Here is a 24,704-nt window from a genome sequence, read left to right as displayed (position 1 = left end):
TCAGGGGGAACCAGAGGATCTACCAGAAGAACCTGAAGCTGAGTGCTGCTGACATGTACCGCTGGAAGCTTTCCTCCCAGGAGCCCTGCAGCATGACCTGCTCCATAGGTTCACATCTACTCATTATTATTCATTATTTACACCTGCCACATGTCAACATGTCTTTTGTGAAAAAAGGCTGATAACTCTCCTTAACTTCTTTAATTACATCTTTCTGTCTGTCTCTCATGTGAAGCACACTGAGACCTTTTTCTTGTCTTTAAAATGTGTTTTTTGTACACTACTGGTCAAAAGTTTTAGAACACTCCAACTTTTCCAGAATTTTATTGAAAATGATGCAGTTTAATGTCTCAGTGTACTCTGAAATTAATGCATATAACAAATAAACAATTGAAGTTAAAAAAATAAATCGTAGAATCAATTTAGAAAGGAAAATGTGTTCTAAACTGTTGACTCATTGAAGTAGCACCTTAACAGATAGAACAGCTGAACTCACTCAATGGAAACCAAATATTCTTCAGAAAGTTCTTCCCAACTCTGTTGCAGAAGTTCCCTTAAATGTGGAGCAACTTGTACACTGCACACAAGAAAAGTTGGGTGAACTCAAAATTTCAAGGCAACAAACTTCGATAAGATTTTAAGTTGGAGAATTAAACTAAATATTTTAAGTTTTGTTTTTGAGTTTGCTCAACTCTGAATTCAGATTTTTGTCAACTCAACTGTAAGTTGTACCAACTTATAATTTTACATTGTAATAACTTTTAATCCTTACTTCTGCTAACTTCTGCAATGTGCTGAATTGGCACGATTGTAACGCCGCTATGAAGTGTCAGCTAATGTTGCGACCACAATTTTGAGTTAGCATTGATACGCTAATGGCTACTCTTGTAGCTGTAACAAGCAGCGCCGCTAGCATCAGTTAGCCGCTAGTATCAGTTAGCCGCTAGCGTCAGTTAGCTGCTAGCATCAGTTAGCCGCTAGCTTTCGCTCATGACCGAATTTCCCAACAAAGAAATAAGAGTTATCAGAACTATTGTCCCTTGTTGTGAACCCCAACTTAAAGATATAAGTAACAACAACTCACCAACTTGTTTTTGAGCAAGTTGGGACACCTGTAGGAATTGGTAGCAACTTAGCAACTTTCAAGGCTTGATCAACCTCCATTTTTGCAGAACTGCTTTAAGTTTTTAACCCATTTCTTGTTCCCTTTAAAAGGCCTTTTTGTATCATTCTGAAATGTGCATTATTTTTCAGTTTTGGTTAAGCTTACCTTTTTTTATTTACCTCTGGCAGTTCACCACTTACCTTTGTACCCTCCCTAGCTGTTCATTGGACTTGAACTGCTTGAATTTAAATTAAAAAAATGAAAAATTGTGGTGTTCTAAAACTTTTGACCAGTAGTGTATGTTATTGCTTATAATCTAGGAGTGTCCAAGTCCTTCGTCACATGTATCCGTTATGACGGCGTGGAGGTGCACGACATGTACTGTGACGCTCTGACCAGACCGGAGCCGGTCCACGACTTCTGTATCGGGAGAGAATGTCAGCCCAGGTACCACCAGACGTTTAACCAACCACAAACTGCTTCAGTAACATAAACCCTGAGAGTCAGATCTGAGATCCGTGTGGTGTTCCAGGTGGGAGGCGAGCAGCTGGAGCGAGTGCTCCAGGACCTGCGGCGAGGGTTTCCAGTTCCGCCAGGTGCGCTGCTGGAAGATGCTGTCTCCGGGCCTGGACAGCTCGGTGTACAGCGACCTGTGCAGCATGGCCGACCTGGAGCGGCCCATGGAGAGACGGCCCTGCAAGAGCCCCGCCTGCGGCCCGCAGTGGGAGGTGGCCGAGTGGACCGAGGTACCAGACATCACTGCAGGCTGTTCAGTTTCAGTTGTTGGGCTATTTTTCTCCCATAACATGTCTTCTGCTACCCTGGGTATACCCAGACTGCCTTGCGCGCTCAAATTTAATTTCTAACCTCCAGGCAGTCTGGAAACCACGGGAGTTTCTTAGCCCTGTTTTAGGGATCCAATCACAGAGCGGGGAGGGACGGTGAGACGATGACGCGTACTACTCGGCACTTGGAAGCTTGTAGTTTTCCGGATCCAACATGGCTGCTGCAGACGCGAAACTCTCTTTAGCTGTAGATGGTGTTTTAAATAGTTTAGAGCGAAAGTTGAAAGGCGAAAAGTCCCTCGGCGGCTCCGCTGTCCCCCGGCTGGTAGCGAGATCACCGGTAGCGGGGCTATTAGCGCCGCACTGGTGATCTCGGTGGCTCGTTGCGCCGAGCCGCCGAGACCGTCGGTCACCGCCGGTGATCTCGCTCCGAATCGGGGGACAGCGGAGCCCCCAGAGACCCGCAGCAGCTTGTTTGTTGCCCATAAAATCAGTGGATGTGTGTGGCTGAATGACATGAGGGGGAATAAAGCGTGAAAATAAATAATCTTGCAGAAAGCGAGAACTGGAGAAGCAAAGCAGCAAACAACACTCTCTCACAGACACACACACAACAAACATCCATCTCTGTTGCTCTACTACGTCATCTGGTATAACTGATCTGATTGGCTAAGAGCTACCTACAGACGCTTTGATAGACATTCTAAGCGTCCAATAAACGGCTCTGGAGGATCGTAAACCACGCCTCCTCTACGGAGAAATGAACGGCAGGTGTCCAGACCTAATCTCCAATGAGATATAGTCTGGTGTTAGCCAGGCTAGTCTTCTGTCAGAATAGTGGAAAAAAACATCCAAAACAAACATTGTGTATATTTTACTATATTTTATCCATTTGCGCCTGCAAATTTCTCACTAAAAGTTAGCATTGTGTTGCAGCGTGTAGTGAGTCTAAACTAAAGAACCCACTCTCCTGCACAATATTACCTGTTTTACATCTTTTCCATTAACATTCTATAAAAACCTATAAAGGCCGTTTTCTCAAAACTAGTTTTTCCTCAAAAATCTCAACTTCAGCCCCACTTACAGACACCAAACTGACCAGTTTTATTCCTCACTATTCAATCATTCATACCCTGATTTATAGACATTTTGTTCTTAAAAACATGACAAGATTTGATTTTTAAAATGTCTTTTAACAGTTTCTATCTCCTTTGATAAAAGGAGATTTCCCAGTTTCCTTCTGTAAAAATCCTTGAATCTAATATATCAACAAAATAAAACAATAACTTGCTTTATCCAATGTCCAGAGTCATGCCCTGGACAGATATGCAAATGAGTGCATATTTAATGAGTTCAGCCTCATTTGCATATCTAAACGTGTATATGAATATATGAAGTGTAGAAGTATAGACAATCTTTGTCTTTAATTCTTTGTCTTTTTCTTTTACAATGTATAAAAACCTAAAAAGGCTGTTTTCTCAAAATTAGTTTTTTTCTAATAAATCTCAACTTCAGCTCCACTTACAGACACCAAACTGACCAGTTTTATTCCTCATTATATTCATTCATTCATACCCTGATTTAAACAACATTTTGTTTCCAAAAACATGACAAAATTGATTTTTTTTATGCCGCTTGACAGTATATCTCTTATGATAACGGAAGAGACTTTTAATCTCATATATCAACAAAGTAAAAATAAAAACTTTGATATTTGCTTTATCCAACATTCAGACTAATGTCCTGAAAATATATGCAGATTAGTGCATATTTCAACTTTGATATCTAAACTTCAATATGACTATATGAAGTGCAGAAGTATATACAATATTTCGTCTTCAAAAAGTATTTTTCATTAACAATGTATAAAAACCTTTAAAGGTAATTTTCTCCAAATTGTTATTTTTTTCTCATAAATCTTCAGCTCCACTTACACACACAAACTAACCAACTGGTTTTATTCCTCTGAAAAACTCTGAATCTAATATATCAACAAAATAAAATAATAACTTTGAAATCTGCTTCATCCAATGTTGTATATCAATGTATAAAAACATATAAAGGCCGTTTTCTTGACATTATTTCGTCTAAATCTCAATTTAAGCTCCACGTATAGACACAAACTGACCAGTTTTATTCTTAACTATATTCTGAAGGATTTAACAATCATTCATACCCTGATTTATACAGTATTCTGTGCCTAAAAACATGACGATTATTTTTGATTGTCATATATCCACAAAATAAAATGTTAACTTTATCCAATATTCAGATTTCTGTCATGGACATATATGCAAATTAGTAAGTTTACACCAAATTTGCAAATCTAAACATAACTTTCCAGAAAGCTTGTGATGCAATAAAATATTGTCTTGATGTAAATAAAAACTGTGGAAGTTTCATGGTGATATCTTGCAAATTATTCATTTTTTCTTGTAAATTTCACAAATTAGAAAAATATATTTTTCATTGTTTTATCAATCATTTGTTACAAAAATCCCCATATATGAATAAAAAATACAAATAATCAAATACAATAAAATAAAAAATAAAATAAATAAATTAGATTTAAAGCTTTTTAAAATTATTTAATTATTATTTCTTATCAAGAGTAACTTCTATTGGAAAAAATATTAGTAAAATAAATGTATATTTTCATTAAGTCAAGTCAAAGTTTATTTCTATAGCACATTTCAACAACCAATGTTGACCAACGTGCTGTACAAATATAAATATAGCAGTAGATAATAAATACAGCAATAAATATGAAATAGGATAAACAATAAAACATCATCAATAAATCACTGATTTAATAAATCAATATAATAAATAAACCATCAAAAGTAAACTTGAGTGAAACTGTAAGAAGAGAGAATAAATATAACTAGAAAATTACCTCTGGGGAAATTCTGAAAGGGCCACGGGGGCTACTGCCGGTGTGTGTACACTATGATGAGACTCTTCAGAGATTTCAAACTATGCCCTTTAACCTCAAAATGTGTGTGTGTGTGTGTCTGTGTAATTAAAATCACATGAAGTTACCTGTGTGTGTGCGCGCGTGCGTGTTTGAAGCATGTGTATGCATGTGTGAGGAGTGTGAGCGCTTACGCGCGTGTGTGTGTGTGTATCTGTAACTGTAATCACATCAAAGATCAAAGACAATCAGATCAAAGCAACCAACAGAAATAACTGACACCTGTGACAGCAGCCGGTGGACAGAGGTCCAGAGTTGGACTGGAATTTCTGTCCTCGAACAGAAAGCATTTTTGGCAAAACCATAATACCTATCATTGATCCGACTTCACTTTGAGCGTCCTGAGTTCTTCCTGAACGTCTACATATGTTTTTTGTGAAGAAAAATTTAAAAATAGCTTTGTTAGAGCGATCTAAAAAAACAGTTAAATCTCAGACAGCTCAGAAATCTTCCTGCGTTTTTAATATGGGAGCCAATGAGGCTGTTGGTGGTGTTGGTGGATCATCTCTGCGTCTTACGCCCAAACTATAACTCTGACAGCTTTACCAGAGGATTGTGAGGGAGAAGACTAATTTTCCTACGTTTCTATGTATAAATTATTTCTGTAGAGTGGAATTTGCAGCCTGGAGCGCAGTTTTAAAATTTATTTTTTGACAGTTTTACCTCTCCCTCTACACTCTGAGTGATGACATCACACACTCTGACACGAACATTCCGTGCAATACACACCCATTATAATCTCAGAATTTCTCCAAAAATGATCATGGTCATTGAACAGGGATTGATAAAAAACTATATGACCTATCGAAACGTGGATTAATACACCGATACACAAGACTTGTGTCTACTGTTTAAAGTTTAAATGGAGTCTCTAGGTGAAATTATGCCGAAGAAGTAGACGTTTAAAAATCTCCAATGACTGTTCTTTTTTGCTCATTTTTTGTCGGCCGTCCCATTCATTTCAATGCAAAATTTTGAGCATTTTTTTGCGACTTATGTCGCGAAAAATTCGTATTCTGTAGAGAAAAGTAATAGCACACCGATCCCGATCAAACCGCACGTTTTGATGTATAATTTGTCCTGCAACTCTTTAAGTTGTAGGACTAGTAGCGGGACGAAATTGAGTCCGGAAGAGGAATAAGAAGAAATCCACAGTATAACAGTAGTGCAGCACTGGTCCCTACAGATATTGCTGTAGGGACCAGTGCTGGGGAGATTGCCCCGAGGCCCTAATAACAGCTTTAGTTACTTTTCAGGTCGAGATTTCCCATAAAAAATATGATAATCTTAAATTGATTATAGTGATTATAATCTAGTTTTATATATAAACAGTTTATTAGGTAATTAAAATGTTAAAATTAATTTTGTGTGCTTGCTTGCAAAAGCACACTAATTGTTATTCCGTGGGCTTATTAGTGCCATGGCTGAGCAGCGAGGCACTCATCTTCACTGCAAGCAGTGAGGATGAGTGCCTCGTGCGAAGCACGAGGCATCTCTTATTATTGCTCATGTTTATTATTTATTATAGATTATTCTTCCGTAAAAACTTTGGCGCGTAACTAGTCCCACAGCTTTGAGAAATCGCAAAAAGTTAAAACGTCAAAAGTTGCGCCCTAATCGGGAATCGTGTGGAATGACTTTTATTAGCGATCGGCGTGCACGTTTTCGCACAACGTGCACAAACGTGCACTTTTCGGCCCATCCGGAACGCATTGCGCAAATTTTGGGGCCTCACCATTCGCAAACCGTTGCTCGTAAAATTCCGAACCGATTTAGAAAGTTGTAGGGCCTGAATTTAACTCTAGTCCTGTGAAATTTCAGAGCAATTGCACGTATAGTTTTCGCACGAAGTGCGAAAACATTTCCATTTTTCCAAACTAATGGGGAGGGCGATTTTCCCATGTGTGTGTATTGCGCGGAATGTTCAGAATCTAGACTGGTGATGTCATCAAGCAGAGTGTAGAGGCAGAGAAGGAGTTGTCACAAAATAAATTTGAAAACTGCGCTCCAGGCCGCAAATTTCACTCTACAGAAATAATTTATACATAGAAACGTAGGAAAATTTGTGGTCTCACTCACAATCCTCTGGTAAAGCTGTCAGAGTTTTAGTTTGGGCGCAGGACACAGAGAAGTGCCACCAAAACGCAACAACTGCCCCATTGAGTCCCATATTAAAAACACAGGCGGATTTTTGAAATAATCAGATTTAAGAGTTTTTTTAGATCGCTCTAACAAAGCTATTTTTTCATTTTTCTTAAAAAAAAATATATGTAGATGTTCAGGAAGAACTCAGGACGCTCAAAGTGAAGTCGGATCAGTGATAGGTATTATGGTTTTGCCGAAAATGCTTTCTGTTCGAGGCCAGAATTTTCAGTTTGTCCACCTCTGGCTGCTCACTTTAGCAAAGCATTGTCAGTGACAGTTAGTTTCTGTTGATTGCTCTGCTCTGATTGGTCGACTCCACCTGGCCACGTGGTTGCTTAGCTACCAAAGCTTCCCCCCCTCCCTCTCTCCTCCTCCAACACAGACATTTTAACTGAAAACAGTTAACTCTTTTAACTTGACCATACATTGTCCAATCTGCCTCAAACTTGTCATACATGATGATGGCTCATCACTGATTGTCTACATAACAATATTTCATAAATTCCCGCCCCTTTTGATTAGCCACGCCCCCTTTTACTAACTAATGAACCGTTTGTCCTACAGACTTGTATGAAGTGTCTGTGAACTCAGGACAGAGTCCCTGTTTAATTGCTGATTGAAGCCACGCCCCCATTGAGTAACCACGCCCCCTTTTACTAACTTGTGAACCGTTTGTCCTACAGACTTGTATGAGATGTCTGTGAACTCAGGACAGAGCCCCTGTTTTACTGGTGATTGAAGCCACGCCCCTTTTTAGTAGCCACGCCCCTTTTTACTAACTAGTGAACCGTTTGTGCTACAGACTTGTATGAGGTGTCTGTGAACTCAGGATGGAGCCCCTGTTTTACTGGTGATTGAAGCCACGCCCCCTTGAGTAGCCACGCCCCTTTTTACTAACTTGTGAACCGTTTGTCGTACAGACTCGTATGAGGTGTCTGTGAACTCAGGACAGAGTCCCTGTGTGAATGGTGATTAAAGTCACGCCCCCTTTGAGTAGCCACGCCCCTTTTTACTAACTACTGAACCGTTTGTCCTACAAACTTGTATGAGGTGTCTGTGAACTCAGGACAGAGTCCCTGTTTAACTGCTGATTTAAACCACGAGAATCATCCGGCAGTAGCCCCGTGGCACTCCAAAATTTCCCTGGAATTTTGTTTCTAGTTCTTATTCTTACGTTTCTTCCGTGTCATTTTTCGGTCGACTACTCCTCCCAGAGTTTTGGTCGCACATACACAAAAAAGGTATCAAACCGACCGGCTCGCCCATGACAAGTGTGCTATGACTTTTCTAAGGGTTTCGACAAACGGTTTTCAAATTATTGGGCAAAAACATGTCAAAAAATCCCCCCAATGTAACCCTATGGAGATTCTAGAGTGGGGAAGTCATCAAACAGAGTGTAGAGGGAGAGAAAGAATTGTCAAAAAATAAATTTGAAAACTGCGCTCCAGGCCGCAAATTTCACTCTACAGAAATAATTTATACATAGAAACGTAGGAAAATTTGTCCTCTCACTCACAATCCTCTGGTAAAGCTGTCAGAATTATAGTTTGGGCGCAGGACGCACAGATGCACAAACAAAATGCACCAACTGCCGCATCGGCTCCCATATTAAAAATGAAGGAAGATTTCTCAAAAAAAAAATTTAACAGTTTTTTAAAATCGCTCTAACAAAGCTATTTTTTCATTTTTCTTAAAAAAAAAACATATGGAGATGTTCAGGAAGAACTCAGGACGCTCAAAGTGAAGTCGGATCAATGATAGGTATTATGGTTTTGCCGAAAATGCTTTCTGTTCGAGGCCAGAATTTCAAGTTTGTCGACCTCTGTCTGCTCACTTTGATGGAACTGTCTCCATCGTCAGTTAATTTCAGTTGATTGCTCTGCTCTGATTGGTCGACTCCACCTGGCCACGTGGTTGCTTAGCTACCAAAGCCCCCCCCTCCTCCAACACAGACATTCTAACTGATAACTGTCAGTTTACTCTAAGTAAACAGACATGGCTTTCTTCATAAAACACGAGACCTTATAACTTGACCATACATTGTCCAATCTGCCTCAAACTTGTCATGCATGATGATGGTTCATCACTTTTCAGTTCTACATAACAATAATTCATAAATTCCCGCCCTTTTTATTAGCCACGCCCCCTTTTACTAACTATTGAACCGTTTGTCCTAGAAACTTGTATAAGATGTCCGATTACTCAGCATAGAGTCCCTGTTTAACTGGTGATTGATAACCCCGCCCCTTTTGATAAGCCACGCCCATTTTACTAACTAGTGAACCGTTTGTCCTAGAGACTTGTATGAGGTGTGAGTGCACTCAGCAGAAAGTCCCTGTTTAATCCGTGCCCCTTTTGATAAGCCACGAGAGTCACGGTCCAGAGGCAAGCACACAATCAAAATTTCTTTAGGAATTTTCTAGTTAAAATTAAAACGCTGCTTGCATGAATGCATCAAAAATAATAATCAAAATGTATTTGGGATATATATAAAAAATCTGCATAAAGAGTGCTTTTACTTTTAACTTACTTACTTTTAAGGACTTTAACTTGTAGTGGAGTCATTTCACTGTGTGGTATTTGTACTTTTCCTGCAGTAAAGTCAGTAGCGGTTCTTCACAGGGGCCTCCAGGGGCCACTGCCCCTGTGAAGAAGTCCTTGGCCCCTGCTGTGGCCCCTGTGTCAAATTAATAATAAAATGATCAATTTATAACAATGAATGACGGAACAATTCTGACCTATTTTTTGTTCAAACAATATCTCATTGTACACAAAAGGAACCCAGAATGTGTGCATTGTATAATAGTTTAATTGTGCAATAAAATCTAAATATAAAGATCATTCTCACTGTGCTGCACTTTCAAAATAAAAAAAAGTAATTGTGCACAAAAATGAGAAATGTCATTTTCGTACAAAAATAACTGTTAATGTTGGTAAGTCTCATTGCTTCAATCAATGTAGTTCTTCCAAATATGAGACTTTTAGCTAAAATAAAGGTTTTGAATGCTTAAATATCATTTTTGACGATTTTTAATGTGCCCCTCTGATTAATCACTGGCCCCTGCTTGGCCCCCACAGTAAAACTGGTCTAGAACCGCCACTGAGTAAAACATCTGAATACTTCAACCACCGTACATGACAGCAGTATTCATTCTTTAACCCTTAATAGGACACTCAGTGAAATACTTGCAAATTCCAAATATCAACCCTAGAGAATATTGGAGGATATTACATACAGCCAGAATGTGTAAAAAAACATACGAACCTGGGGGAGGGGGTAATATTTTGAGAAATAAGTTTACGATATTAAAGTTGCAAATCTAGGAGAAAAAAATGTGCAGATTTATGAGATTTAAAGTGGTGAATCCGCGAGAAAAAAGTTGTTTGTTTTTTTCACTTTTTTCTCATAAATCTGTGACTTTTTTCGAGCAGATTTGCCACTTTAATCTAGTAAATTTGCAACTTTTTTCTCGAAATATTACCCCCCTCCCCCCGGGTTTGTATTTTTATTTTTATTCATACTTAATATGCCGTCATAGTCAAGTTCTCCTCATCAAAGTCACTGAAGAATAACTCTGTTTGTACGACTGTTTCTTGCAGATTTTTTGTTCAAATTTTTCATTTTTACATTTAATTGGAGGTCCAGGTGAATAAAGTTAATATGATTATATTATTATCATACTGATGTCATGGTGTCTGTGACGTAGCCTGATCTTTGCTGATTATCTGGAATAAATCCATGTGGTTCTAGGACCAAACAGAGAGACATGGGGACCAGTTAGATCTCCACTGAAGTTATTAAATGTAGTTCTTGGCCTGATGAAGGGTTAACTCTCTTTGGTCTCTCTTGGTCCAGTGTCCTGCTAAATGTGGCCGTAAAGCTCAGGTGTCCCGGGACGTCCGCTGCTCCGACGAGAGCCGACCGTGTGACCCGACGACCAAACCGCCGAACACCAAGAACTGCACCGGGCCGCCCTGCGAACGCCACTGGACCGTGTCGGAGTGGGGGCCAGTGAGTGACACCACACACACACTGGATGTGGATGACTGTTGTTTTACAACCTGTCTGAGTCTAAAAAGCTTTTTTTCCAGCGTCTGAAGTTTAACGGTCCTCCTCACCTGTCAGCTGTTTCCACTTCAGGGCCGGTGTGAATTTATGTGTTTTATTGTGATGTAGCTGCTGATGTTCCTTCAGTCTGGAAACTCTGCAGCTCTAATTTACAGCCGTGGAGCCCAACCAGGCACAAACATGGACCGACCTGCATTATGGCTTTTTTTATGCACAGTAAAATATTATTCCTGGTGCAACAGCTGATGTTAGGTCACTAATATTTATTGGTGTTTATGAAATGATCAACTGTGAGGTCACGTGATCAACAAAGCAGGACTTTGAAGCAGGAGAGCGGTGTTGGCCCGCCCTGTTGTTGGAAGTTATAAGATAAGATAGAATAATATCAATCTTTATCAATATCAAGGAAAACTCTGGTTCCAGATCGCTCCAAAGCCTCCAAAACAATTACAAAAACAATCACAATATGATGTGATTCTTCTTTTCCTCTGATGTGATTCTTCTTTTCCTTTGATGTGATTCTTCTTTTCCTCTGATGTGATTCTTCTTTTCCTTTGATGTGATTCTTCTTTTCTTCTGATGTGATTCTTCTTTTCCTTTGATGTGATTCTTCTTTTCTTCTGATGTGATTCTTCTTTTCCGATTATGTGATTCTTCTTTTCTTCTGATGTGATTCTTCTTTTCCACTGATTCTTCTTTTCCTCTGATTCTTCTTTTCTTCTGATGTGATTCTTCTTTTCCTTTGATGTGATTCTTCTTTTCTTCTGATGTGATTCTTCTTTTCCGATTATGTGATTCTTCTTTTCTTCTGATGTGATTCTTCTTTTCCACTGATTCTTCTTTTCCTCTGATTCTTCTTTTCTTCTGATGTGATTCTTCTTTTCCTTTGATGTGATTCTTCTTTTCTTCTGATGTGATTCTTCTTTTCCGATTATGTGATTCTTCTTTTCTTCTGATGTGATTCTTCTTTTCCACTGATTCTTCTTTTCCTCTGATTCTTCTTTTCCACTGATGTGATTCTTCTTTTCCTTTGATGTGATTATTCTTTTCCTTTGATGTGATTCTTCTTTTCCACTGATGTGATTCTTCTTTTCCTTTGATGTGATTCTTCTTTTCCTTTGATGTGATTCTTCTTTTCTTCTGACGTGATTCTTCTTTTCCTCTGATGTGATTCTTCTTTTCCTCTGATTCTTCTTTTCCACTGATGTGATTCTTCTTTTCCTCTGATGTGATTCTTCTTTTCTTCTGATGTGATTCTTCTTTTCCTTTGATATGATTCTTCTTTTCCTTTGATGTGATTCTTCTTTTCTTCTGATGTGATTCTTCTTTTCCTTTGATATGATTCTTCTTTTCCTCTGATTCTTCTTTTCTTCTGATGTGATTCTTCTTTTCCTGTGATGTGATTCTTCTTTTCCTTTGATGTGATTCTTCTTTTCCTTTGATGTGATTCTTCTTTTCCTCTGATTCTTCTTTTCCTCTGATGTGATTCTTCTTTTCCTTTGATGTGATTCTTCTTTTCTTCTGATATGATTCTTCTCTTCCTCTGATGTGATTCTTCTTTTCCTCTGATTCTTCTTTTCTTTTGATGTGATTCTTCTTTTCCTTTGATGTGATTCTTCTTTTCCTTTGATGTGATTCTTCTTTTCCTCTGATGTGATTCTTCTTTTCCTTTGATGTGATTCTTCTTTTCCTCTGATGTGATTCTTCTTTTCTTTTGATGTGATTCTTCTTTTCCTCTGATGTGATTCTTCTTTTCCTCTGATGTGATTCTTCTTTTCCTCTGATGTGATTCTTCTTTTCCTTTGATGTGATTCTTCTTTTCCTCTGATGTGATTCTTCTTTTCCACTGATGTGATTCTTCTTTTCCTCTGATGTGATTCTTCTTTTCCTCTGATGTGATTCTTCTTTTCATCTGATGTGATTCTTCTTTTCCTCTGATGTGATTCTTCTTTTCCTCTGATGTGATTCTTCTTTTCCACTGATGTGATTCTTCTTTTCCTCTGATGTGATTCTTCTTTTCCTCTGATGTGATTCTTCTTTTCCTTTGATGTGATTCTTCTTTTCCTCTGATGTGATTCTTCTTTTCTTTTGATGTGATTCTTCTTTTCCTCTGATGTGATTCTTCTTTTCCTCTGATGTGATTCTTCTTTTCATCTGATGTGATTCTTCTTTTCCTCTGATGTGATTCTTCTTTTCCTTTGATGTGATTCTTCTTTTCCTCTGATGTGATTCTTCTTTTCCTCTGATTCTTCTTTTCCTTTGATGATTCTTCTTTTCCTTTGATGTGATTCTTCTTTTCCTCTGATTCTTCTTCTCCTCTGCCTCCTGCTCATTAAATATAATAATCCGACCCTGTTTATTCCTGGATGATGCCGTCTGACTGTGAGCCCTGTGTTTCAGTGCTCGGGGTCGTGTGGTCAGGGGAGGACGGTGCGTCATGTGTACTGTAAGGCCCCGGAGGGCCGAGTGGTCCCTGAGAACCAGTGCTCCATGGAGGACAAGCCTCTGGCCATCCACCCGTGTGGGGAGAGGGACTGTGCTCCACACTGGCTGAGCCAGGACTGGGAGAGGGTGAGGACCAACACTTATTACTGATTATTTATGATTATCTATGATTACTGCACCGGAAACACTCCAATGTGTTGATTTGTTGATTGACAGAAAATTAACAAATATTTTTGACTGTTTATTATTGTGAAAAAGGTCTCAACATTTCTTCTGACTGGTCCAAAGTCCTGACATCTGGTACAAAATCACACTTTTATCAAGTCACCATATTTGGAAAAATGACGACAAATGCAAACTGTGTTTTCCATATAAAAAGTTTTTGTTCCTTTATACTGCATATGTCTTATATTTACAACCCTGATTCCATCAAGTTTTGGACACTTTGCAAAATGTAAATTAAAACAAAATGCATCAATTCAGAATTCAGAGTAAGTATTTATTTAATACAATAAATATACTCAGAACATTTTTAGTTCAAACATAAAATATGCTGTTTTTGTGCAGTTTTAAATTGAAAACACGTCAGAGAAATTTGCTTTATTTATGTTTTAGTCACAATTTTATGGGAACTGGGGTTTCGTCACTTGTTAGTTTATAAAGTAAATGAACTATAAATAGTGTATAAATAATTAGTTTATTGATACCAAGTACTACTATTGTGCTACTAGTAGTTTCTTTTGTATGATATTTATTCTTTGTGCACATGGGACTATTGTTTTTTCCTAAAATATGATGGAGACAATAACAAAAACAGAAAGGAAATTAGGAAAAATTCATCACATTTTTGCTTCCACCAAAGGAAATTAAAAATTTCAGTTGCATCCATAAACGGGTATTTAGAATGCTAAATGCTAAACATTGTCCAGGTTCAACTTCGGATTATGAAGCGTTGCTGCTTTTTTCACAAATCTTGTAATTTGTTGCACTGATTGTTGGATCTAAACATGACTTTTGAGGACATCAAAGTTTCTGAAATAAAATTGTTTTGCCAGTATTTTGTCAGTTTTCACATCAGACAGAAAACACTAAATACTAACATTAGTCCCTGCAGGTGTCAGTGAAATTCACCAAAGTCACATATGATTATTTAAATATTTCCTGTTCTTAAAAAATAAATAAATAAATAAATATATATATATATATATATATATATATATATATATAAATATATATATATATATATATATATATATATATATATATATATGGAAATGTTAGTGAAAAAAATAATATATATATATATATAATATATATTATATATATATATAATATATATTATATATATATATATAATATATATATATGGAAATGTTAGTGAAAATAGAACACAGTAACTGTGAACATACAGCCATGGAAAAAAATATTAGACCACCCTTGTTTTCTTCAATTTCTTGTTCATTTTAATGCCTGGTACAACTAAAGGTACGTTTGTTTGGACAAATATAATGATAACAACAAAAATAGCTCATAAGAGTTTAAGAGCTGATATTTTCTTGATAATAACCGAGATAATTATCAAGAAAACCATGGTAAATGTCCGTATGGCATTAAAATAAACAATAAACTGAAGAAAATAAGGGTGGTCTAATATATTTTCCCATGACTGTATATTGACATTTCCATTTTTTCCCCTCTTTTGAAGGGATAAAATCAATAATAAATAATAATAAATAAAAGCCTTATCCCACCCACTTAAACATACTGTACACACACCTAGAGGGGGAGAAAACAGAAAAGTAAATAATGTACATTAAATACTGTAAGCACTATAAAATACTTACACTGTGAATATAAATGTATAAAGTATCACGATAAACATAATTGAAATGCTGTGATATGAATAATTTCAGATCAATGTATTATAGGGCTAACCTGTAAGAGACTAGAACAGACACACAGATATATGAGGAAAAACAGTTTTTTCAATTTAGATGATGATGATTTAAAACGGGATTCGTGGTGGAGAAGAATTTAGACTTTGATAGTTGATGTTAGATATTTCCTGTTCTAATCTGCAGTGTAACACCACGTGTGGCCGCGGCGTGAAGCGGAGGCTCGTCCTGTGCGTCGGCATCAGCGGAGGGAAGTTCCAGACGTTTGAGGACGAGGCGTGCGACGGCGGCGAGAAACCCGAAGACGAAAACACCTGCTTTGAGCGGCCGTGCTTCAAATGGTACACCACGCCCTGGTCTGAGGTGAGGACGCACACTCTAACCTCTGACACGGAGAGCTGGGCCGGTCGGCAACCTCCGGGTCTGAGCAGGGAGGGAAAACAGGAAGTGCCTTCAGCTGCATTATACTTAAAATTCCAGCAGGAGGTGCTAATGGCGGCTGCAGAAGCATTTGAGTCCATTCATTTGAATACAAAATGAGAAAACTTCTCACTCGATTTATTACTTCAGATTTGGTCGCAATTGCTAGTAAAAAACCTTCTTCAAGACGATAGGCGAGTTTCCATTAGGAACATTTTACCTCTTGTGAGCCGCTATGGGCGTGGCTTAGGAGAGAGGATCCACCCAACTTCACCAGTTAGCGGCTCAGTTAGCAGCTCAGACAGTACCTGCCTCAGGTAGGTTCTTTCTGAGCCGCTACTGGCTATTCGGCGCTGATTGGGTGATTGTATACGGTTGAGGCGGCGATTTCACGCATGCATGCTTCATTTCACTGGTGCCGACTGGACGCTGAGGGGTTAACACCTCCTGCTCTGACTGCAGCTGGGAGAGACTGCTGCAGGAGGACTGGGCCGCCTGTGAGTGCTTTGGGATGGCGCCTGCTACTCGTTTAAGAAGAGTAGGAACGAGTTTCCAAAAGTCTCCAATAACACCAGAAAAAATCACTAATGTGTCGCTATTCGCTTTTTTGAAAAAGTGTCGCTGGAGGGGTCTGAATAGTCACTAAATATAGAGACAAAGTTGCTAAGTTGGAACTAACTAGTGGGCGGAGCCAAAATACTCGCTACTATAGTCGCTTTCCATAAAGTACTCAGTGGAAACACGCCTATTATGATGTTAATAGTGTAAATAATGGCCCTAATTAGAAGAAAACAGAAGATAAAGAATCGTATGATTTGGGGCGGGGCTACCTTTGATTGACAGGTCACTAACAAGGCGAGCCGTCACCAGGAGAGAAGCAGAACAATGCGTATCCACGGCAACGAGTCAATAAAGTTATAAAAACATTTATCAAAGGGCCAAGGGCCTTTTACCTGTTTGGTCTCTTTCACTGTATTTTCACTTAATGACAGTTTATTTGAACGTTTTGTTCATTAAAACATCCCAGTTAATGCTAACATGAATTAGCAGCAGCTTCTCTCAGTCAGGTTGAGGTGTAGAGAGGCTGTAGTCAGTGATCAGATCCCTCTCCTCCTCCACAGTCCAGATATGGTCTGCTCCCCGTATCAGAAACAAGATGGAGACGAGTGTAACGCTGAACTCGATGCCTCAAACGGGCCACAAACTAATGGGTGACATCACGGTGACTACGGCCATTATTTATACCAGGGGTCGGCAACCTTTACTAACTAAAGAGCCATTGTTGGCCAAAAAAAAAGAAAAATATTGTAATGAAGATAAAACAGCCTACTGAGTCTAAATTACCCTACCAACAATACTAATAGGTCATAATGAGCATTTATTAGTATGATTATGTCAGAATGCTAATGAGAGGCTGGACACCGAAGAAATATCTCAGGAGATTTAGAAATCGAAGGGAAACTCAAAACTAGACTTAACGTTTGTAAAATTTAGAGGTTAACATGCAGAGCCGTAGACTTTCTGAAGCGATGGTGCACATTTCAGTTGACTAGAATGTAAAAAATAACAGCAAATGTAATGCCTTATATAAGCAACACATTTTATAATTGAAGAATACAAATTGTCACCAACAATCAATGACAATTAAAATGTAAAGAAATAGAAAAGAAACTTCATTTGATATCCTTTTTTTTGTGGCGGCCAGAGGGACCCACTATGGCGGCCTAAAGAGCCACATGTGGCTCCAGAGCCTCAGGTTGCCCCCCCCCCCGATGTATACAGTCTATGGTCCCGTGGTGGGTAACGGCGTGTTTGTGTCCTCTCAGTGCACCAAGACGTGTGGCGTTGGTGTGAGGATGAGGGACGTCAAGTGTTACCAGGACAGGGAGCTGGTCCGGGGCTGCGACCCCCTCACCAAGCCGGTCGCCAAGCAGACCTGCACCCTGCAGCCCTGCCCCACCCAGCCGCCAGGTACACACACACACACACACACACACACACACACACACACACACACACACACACACACACACACACACACACACCTATACTACCAACACCCCACCCAGCCGCCAGGTACACACACACACACACACCTATACTACCAACACCCCACCCAGCCGCCAGGTACACACACACACACACACCTATACTACCAACACCCCACCCAGCCGCCAGGTACACACACACACACACACACACACACACACACCTACACTACCAACACCCCACCCAGCCGCCAGGTACACACACACACACACACACACCTACACTACCAACACCCCACCCAGCCGCCAGGTACACACACACACACACACACACACACACACACCTATACTACCAACACCCCACCCAGCCGCCAGGTACACACACACACACACACACACACACACACACACACACACACACCTATACTACCAACACCCCACCAAGCCGCCAGGTACACACACACACACATACACTAGCAACACACACACATACACACCTAGATCACCAACACCCCACCCAGCCGCCAGGTACACACACATATACTACCAACAGTGGACTGTGTTGCTACAATAATCAATGGGGACTGGTGCTACTGGTCATTTTGAAAAAACTAAAACTTAATATAAATTTTACTTTTACTTTATTCATTTTTTTAAACAGTTTAACATTAAAAAATAAAAATATGTAAAATATATATCATCTACTGCACAAATATCAGAGACTTTGTGTCTTTTTTGTGTTTTTTTTGTCTATTTTTGTAGTTTTGTGTCTTTTTTGGGTATTTTTTGGTATTTTGTGTCTTTTGTGTTTATTTTGTCATTTTACGTAATTTTTTGTATAATTTTGGGTATTTTTTGTATTTTGTATTCTTTTGATCATTTCACATAATTTTTTTGATAATTTTGTGTCTTTTTTGGTATTTGGTGTCTTTTTGTTCATTTTGTCTTTTGTGTCTTTTTTGGTCATTTTTTGGTAGTTTTGTTTCTTTTTTTGGTATTTTGTGTATTTTGTGTATTTTTTGGTATTTTGTGTCTTTTTTGGTCATGTTTGGTAGTTTTGTGTAATTTTTGGTCATTTTGTGTCTTTTTTGTGTCTTTTTTTGGTATTTTGTGTCTTTTTGTAGCCTGGGTATACCCAGACTGCCTTGCGCGCTCAAATTTAATTTCGAACCTCCAGGCAGTCTGGAAACCAGGAAGCATTCTTAGCCCTGTTTTAGGGATCCAATCACAGAGCGGGGAGGGACGGTGAGACGATGACGCGTACTACTCGGCAGATGGAAGCTTGTAGTTTTCCGGATCCAACATGGCTGCTGCAGACGCGAAACTCTCTTTAGCTGTAGATGGTGTTTTAAATAGTTTAGAGCCAAAGTTGAAAGGCGAAAGGTCTCTCGGCGGCTCCGCTGAGATCACCGGCGTTATGGTAGCGGGGCTATTAGCGTCGCTAGCGGCTATTAGCGCCGCTAGCGGCTATTAGCTCCGCTAGCGGCTAATAGCTAATAGCCGCTAGTGGTTAATAGCCTCGCTACCACGGACAGCGGAGCCCCCAGAGACCCCCAGCAGCTTGTTTGTTGCCCATAAAATCAGTGGATGTGTGTGGCTGAATGACATGAGGGGGAATAAAGCGTGAAAATAAATAATCTTGCAGAAAGCGAGAACTGGAGAAGCAAAGCAGCAGCAACACTCTCTCACAGACACACACACAACAAACATCCATCTCTGTTGCTCTACTACGTCATCTGGTATAACTGATCTGATTGGCTAAGAGCTACCTACAGACGCTTTGATAGACATTCTAAGCGTCCAATAAACGGCTCTGGAGGATCGTAAACCACACCTCCTCTACGGAGAAATGCATTGCTCGTTGCCAGACTAGACCTCATTTGAGAATAGTCTGGTGTTAGTCAGGCTAGTCTTTTTGGTCATTTTATATAATTTTTGGTAATTTTGTGTCATGTTTTGGTATTTAGTTTGGTATGTTATCAGAGACTGCAGCATGAGCACCAACATTTTAATTTATTTAAAACATGTTTTTAAATGAACGAACCAGCGTCAGAGCAGCGTTTAGTGTGACTGTGGTTGTTGGCGGGGTAACGGACAGAACGCCTGAATGTTTGTAGTAACATGAGGTCTGTGTGTGTTAACATCAGTCCGCTGTGTGTGAACTGTAGTAACATTAGTCTGAATGTTAGTAGTAACATTAGTCTGAATGTTTGTAGTAACATCAGTCCGCTGTGTGTGAACTGTGTCCCAGACGAGAGCTGCCAGGACCGTCCCTCCACCAACTGCCTGCTGGCGCTGAAGGTCAACCTGTGCAGCCACTGGTACTACAGCAAGGCCTGCTGCCACTCCTGCCGCACCCTCCGACCCCCCGCCTCCTAGTCCTGGACGCCACCGCCACCGCCTCGCTCCACCCCGACTCAGACTCCACCCACCAGGAAAGAAATGGGTACGTCAATGTACGCGTGGTACTACAGTTACTGTGAACAAAGAGAGGAAGCTGAAAGTCCAGAGCTTCCTCCAATAACTTGGATCTACAAGGTTCATTCGTCTGGTGGATAATTTAAATCATCATAATCATTGAAACCTTTCATTCTGTTTGTTCTTTTTCTTACTTTTGTCTAAACACAAAATATGTTTCTGTTTTATTTGGAATGAATAGATAAAGATAAACAGGGAATTACTCGACATCTCTTTGAATAGTTCCCTTTATTTGGAGAAAACTTCTGCCCAGCATCATAAGAAACTCTAATGGTGTTTTCACACCAAATGTGAAGCCAAAGTCACTGAAAAGACATGAATGAGCAGCTGCATGAAATTTGCATTATTGCATGTAAAACTTTGCAATTCATGCAAGAAACTTGTGTGACGCTATTTTTGCAAAAGCCTCCGATATTCCTGCAGAGCAGAGGCCCGATCCAACCAAAGTCCACTCACAAAATGAGCATTTTTAAAGTTTGCTTGTCGTCTTGTGGGCAAACTTTACAAATCATGAATTCAGACTTTTTACAAACCAGCATCATAATGTAGTTATTTCTGCACCATTTTATACATTTATTGCAAGAAAATCGCAACAAAATTTCTTAATTTTTGGGCTCAGTGCTGGAGCAAAACAGATAAATTCAGCTGATGTTTTATGTGTTGTTTAAATTAAATTTGTGCCTTTGTTTCCTAAGTATCAGCAAGAAACATGCAGTATCATTTTGACTCTGATTCAGACGAACCGGATGGACTCGGGTTGTGAAAGCTCCTTTACTTAAAGTAATCCGGATACTTTTTGCGGTCACACAGGTGCAACTAGTGCAAGGTGACAATTAGCTTCATGTTTGGTGTGAACACAGCAGGAAACATTGTGTAGAGGCTTCCAGAGGTGGGACCAAGTCATTGTTTTACAAGTCACAAGTAAGTCTCAAGTCCCGAGTCAAGACCGACAAGTCTCAATTCAAGTCCCAAGTCCTACAGTTTGTTGTTAAAAGGACTCGAAAGGACTCGAAACTCAGAGTACTAATATTTACACAGATCATGTATGCTTTTAAAATCTGTATTTATTTATCAAAACTTTTACTTTTACCATCATAAACTGTAGGAAACACACAGTTTTGCTCTAAAAAAAACAAAATTTTCATGTAAAATTAATGGAGAAATTCCATGATGACACAATGACACTAAAAATAACGAGAATATTCAGTCTAAATTAGAGTTTTTGCTGACATTTACATCTAAATTTAGAGAAGAAAACCCACTTTTTATGGTGAGGTTCTGGCAACCAAAGCTGCTGGTATTTTAAAATTAAACAGATTATTTTTTACAGTGCACATTTACACAAAGAGAGATCTCCTTAGTAACACATTTTTTTCTGTCAAAAGGCTCAAGTCCAAGTGAAGTCACAAGTTATTAGCCCAAGTCGAGTTGCAAGTCTCTTTACATTTCGTCAAATTTGAGCCAAATACTTCAAATTCATGACTCGAGTCTGACTCGGGTCCTCGTCATGTGACTGGAGTCTAAACCTCTGGAGGCTTCAGACACCTGCAACAACATAAAGAAAACATTTCATGAAGAAAAAAATGTTTTATTCTCCCCAAAAATGTTTCTAATCATGTTTGATCTTCTGTCAGCTGACAGTTAACGTGCATCGTTATCAGCTTGTTGTTATCATTTTACTGTATTTCAACCATGAACCAGTTTATTTTTATCAGCTGTTATTTATCAGCGTTCCTCTAACAACACGTGGAGTTAGGCCTGTCACCATAACACCATTTATAGGACGATATATTTACCCAGAAAATATCACGATAAACGACAGTATCGTCGTATCGATGTTGTTTTAGTTTTATAACGATATTCGATAAAAAGTCCATCCTTTTCCACAGCAATGAATTTTTAATCTCAAGAATATTAAACATTGGAATTGAAATGTGAATTAAAAAATAAATAAATAAACTACAACCAAAACAAATAAAATAGACTTTCAGGCTCTGTTAACAAAAATTGCACTGAGATAAACAGTATTATATTATTTTATTATTAAAATAACATATAAACAGCTGGAATGGCTGCCTGGGAAATATAGTTTTTTTTTCGTCAGTTGGTACTGCCTGTCTCAGCATTACTTAACATAAAAACACAAAAAAGCGCAAAAAGTCAACATGTAAACAACAATATATTGAGTCCAGAAAACAACTATCGTGTCCATTTTTATATATCGAACGATAAGTGGATATAGTAACTATGGCGACAGGCCTAGTGGAGTCGGAGAGAGTCGGTGGAGACAGACCTCCATTAAATTATTTCTCAACTGAATATACTGCATGACTAGAATATTTAATACAGATACTGTTTATGGGATATTATTTAATTGTGTTTCAGTTTGGTGTCTGGCATGTAAAAAGTTTATATTTCCACTCCAGCGCCTGCCGCTCGGCGCCGAGCCCGTGCCGCGTGCAGGACATGGATCATATTTATTAGTCATAGCACATTCTCATTTATCGCCACGACGCCAGCTGATGACTGATGCCAGCTCTGGTCTGTGACGGAGAGAGTTAGTACAAACACAGAGGATTCCTGACACTTGAAGTATGGTTGAAATGTATTCAGACGTGTACATGTATGTCTCATTTTTAACTATTGTGTACTGTGTTTTTATATACCTCTTTGTACAAAAGTATGGACATTGTGTACTGTTGATAATAAACTGAAAACCTTATGGTACTGACGTGTATTTCAATTAAATAACAGTTCAAGTGAACACACTTCTGCTTCTTTGTTGTTTTTATCTGAATTGTCTGTGTTTCTCTGAACCTGGTCTCACAGGAATCCGTGAAATAGCCACGGATTCGCTTTACTCAAAATCCGTGGAATAGCCACGGAATCACTCAAATTTCCGTGAAACTGACACGGATTTGGCTACAATGCAAGTTAATGACAGTCATATCCCGTGGCTATTCCATGGATATTTGTTCCTATTGGTTTGTTCCAAGTCACGTGACTTTCAAGGTCCCAGCGGTCAGAACAAAAAACATGGCGGACAATTCTCTCATTTTTAGTGAAAAAAACTATATTTTGACTTAGTTTCTGCATAAAAATGGATTTTGATCACATTTCTAGTGAGAAATATATGTTTTATTTTCTAAATATTCACTCAGTGAATGTACATAATCACTTTGTATGTTGGAATAGCCACGGATTTTGAGTTAAGCAAATCCGTGGCTATTTCACGGATTCCTGTGAGACCATGTTGGTTTCTCTTTAACCCTCTGGGCTCTGAGCCTATTTGTCCTTTATATACCACATACAGAATGTTTGATTGATTGATTGATTTTATTTGACCATTCTTGATATAAAAAATATGAAACAGCAACCTGTGTCATACGTAATATAAATAGATAAAAAATAGTCAGGGATGACACAATAAAGCCCTAAGGCTTGTTTTGATTTTTGGTATCCATTTTTTCAGCACAACTTCAACATGATCTGACTTTTTTTTCCACTTTGTTTTCTTCCCTGATCCATGCTTCACCTTTTCACCAACTTTCATACAGATCCAGCCTGTAGTTTTTTCTAAAATCCTGCAGAAACAAAATCAAAACCACGTTTGCAAAAGTAAAACTGTGCAACAAGTCAGTAGCAGCAGAAAGAGCTCAGAACCTTTGTGCTTTTGTACATTTGAACCACAAAAATATGTTGAAAATTAACATTTCTGAACCGCTGCAACCCGTTCACTGTTGGTAAGGTTTGGTAAAAATAACTTAAAGTATGTTTTCTTTTAAGAATCGCTAAAAGTAAACCGATTATCATAGAAAGAAACTGTAAAAACTGGCATTATTGTTAGGATTTGAACTTTCCGAGAGTCCTTTTATGGATCATAGGTTAGGAAAGTTTCCGTTATAAACTTTGACCAAAACTTGTGTTAAATGTTGATATTAGTGTCAGAATCAGAATCCTGTTAAAAACATTAAATTCTGCTCCTCAGAGACAATTATTTATCAAACGAGCGTACGGCAGAAAGTGAGCATAAAGTGGGCGTACGATCATTTCTACAAGGCTCGGCATTTATCAATGTGGACGTGAGCGGAGGGTACGATCAGATCTGAAGTCCACACGTCTGAGTCTGAGAACTGATCTGAGACTATTGATCGATGCCTGGAGCTGATAAAACTCTAAACATGTTTTGGTTTTTAATGGTGACAAAGCAAAACATGTTCATGTCTATAATAATTATCACTAAAACCTGATTAAAAATAAATAAATCCTGCGATCGTGAAATTCTTTAACCAGAATACTAACAGAGGATATTAAATGTTGTTGTCTTCTGCCAGTTTGTTGTTGCAGCTGTTGGACGTCAGCGTTTCACTTTCTGACTGAGAAATTCCTCTTCTTTTGAT

General features: G+C 38.8%; 1 protein-coding gene across 1 annotated transcript in view; it reads left to right on the top strand.

Annotated features, from left to right (window-relative positions):
* Positions 1 to 20,222, top strand: part of adamtsl2 (ADAMTS-like 2) — a 41,434-nt gene extending 21,212 nt beyond the window's left edge. The window contains exons 11-18 of the mRNA XM_059337876.1: positions 5 to 108; positions 1,426 to 1,552; positions 1,638 to 1,851; positions 10,866 to 11,021; positions 13,479 to 13,649; positions 15,605 to 15,781; positions 17,665 to 17,809; positions 20,078 to 20,222. Coding sequence (XP_059193859.1) covers positions 5 to 108; positions 1,426 to 1,552; positions 1,638 to 1,851; positions 10,866 to 11,021; positions 13,479 to 13,649; positions 15,605 to 15,781; positions 17,665 to 17,809; positions 20,078 to 20,205 — 1,222 coding nt within the window. The 3' untranslated portion in view covers positions 20,206 to 20,222. The remainder of the gene's footprint in view (positions 1 to 4; positions 109 to 1,425; positions 1,553 to 1,637; positions 1,852 to 10,865; positions 11,022 to 13,478; positions 13,650 to 15,604; positions 15,782 to 17,664; positions 17,810 to 20,077) is intronic.
* Positions 20,223 to 24,704: the final 4,482 nt, after the last annotated feature.

The sequence above is a fragment of the Centropristis striata genome, chromosome 7, assembly GCF_030273125.1.
Source record: "Centropristis striata isolate RG_2023a ecotype Rhode Island chromosome 7, C.striata_1.0, whole genome shotgun sequence".
In the NCBI taxonomy this organism is placed as follows: domain Eukaryota; kingdom Metazoa; phylum Chordata; class Actinopteri; order Perciformes; family Serranidae; genus Centropristis; species Centropristis striata.
Note: the sequence above shows the minus strand (reverse complement) of the source record. Positions and strands in the feature narration are given on the sequence as shown.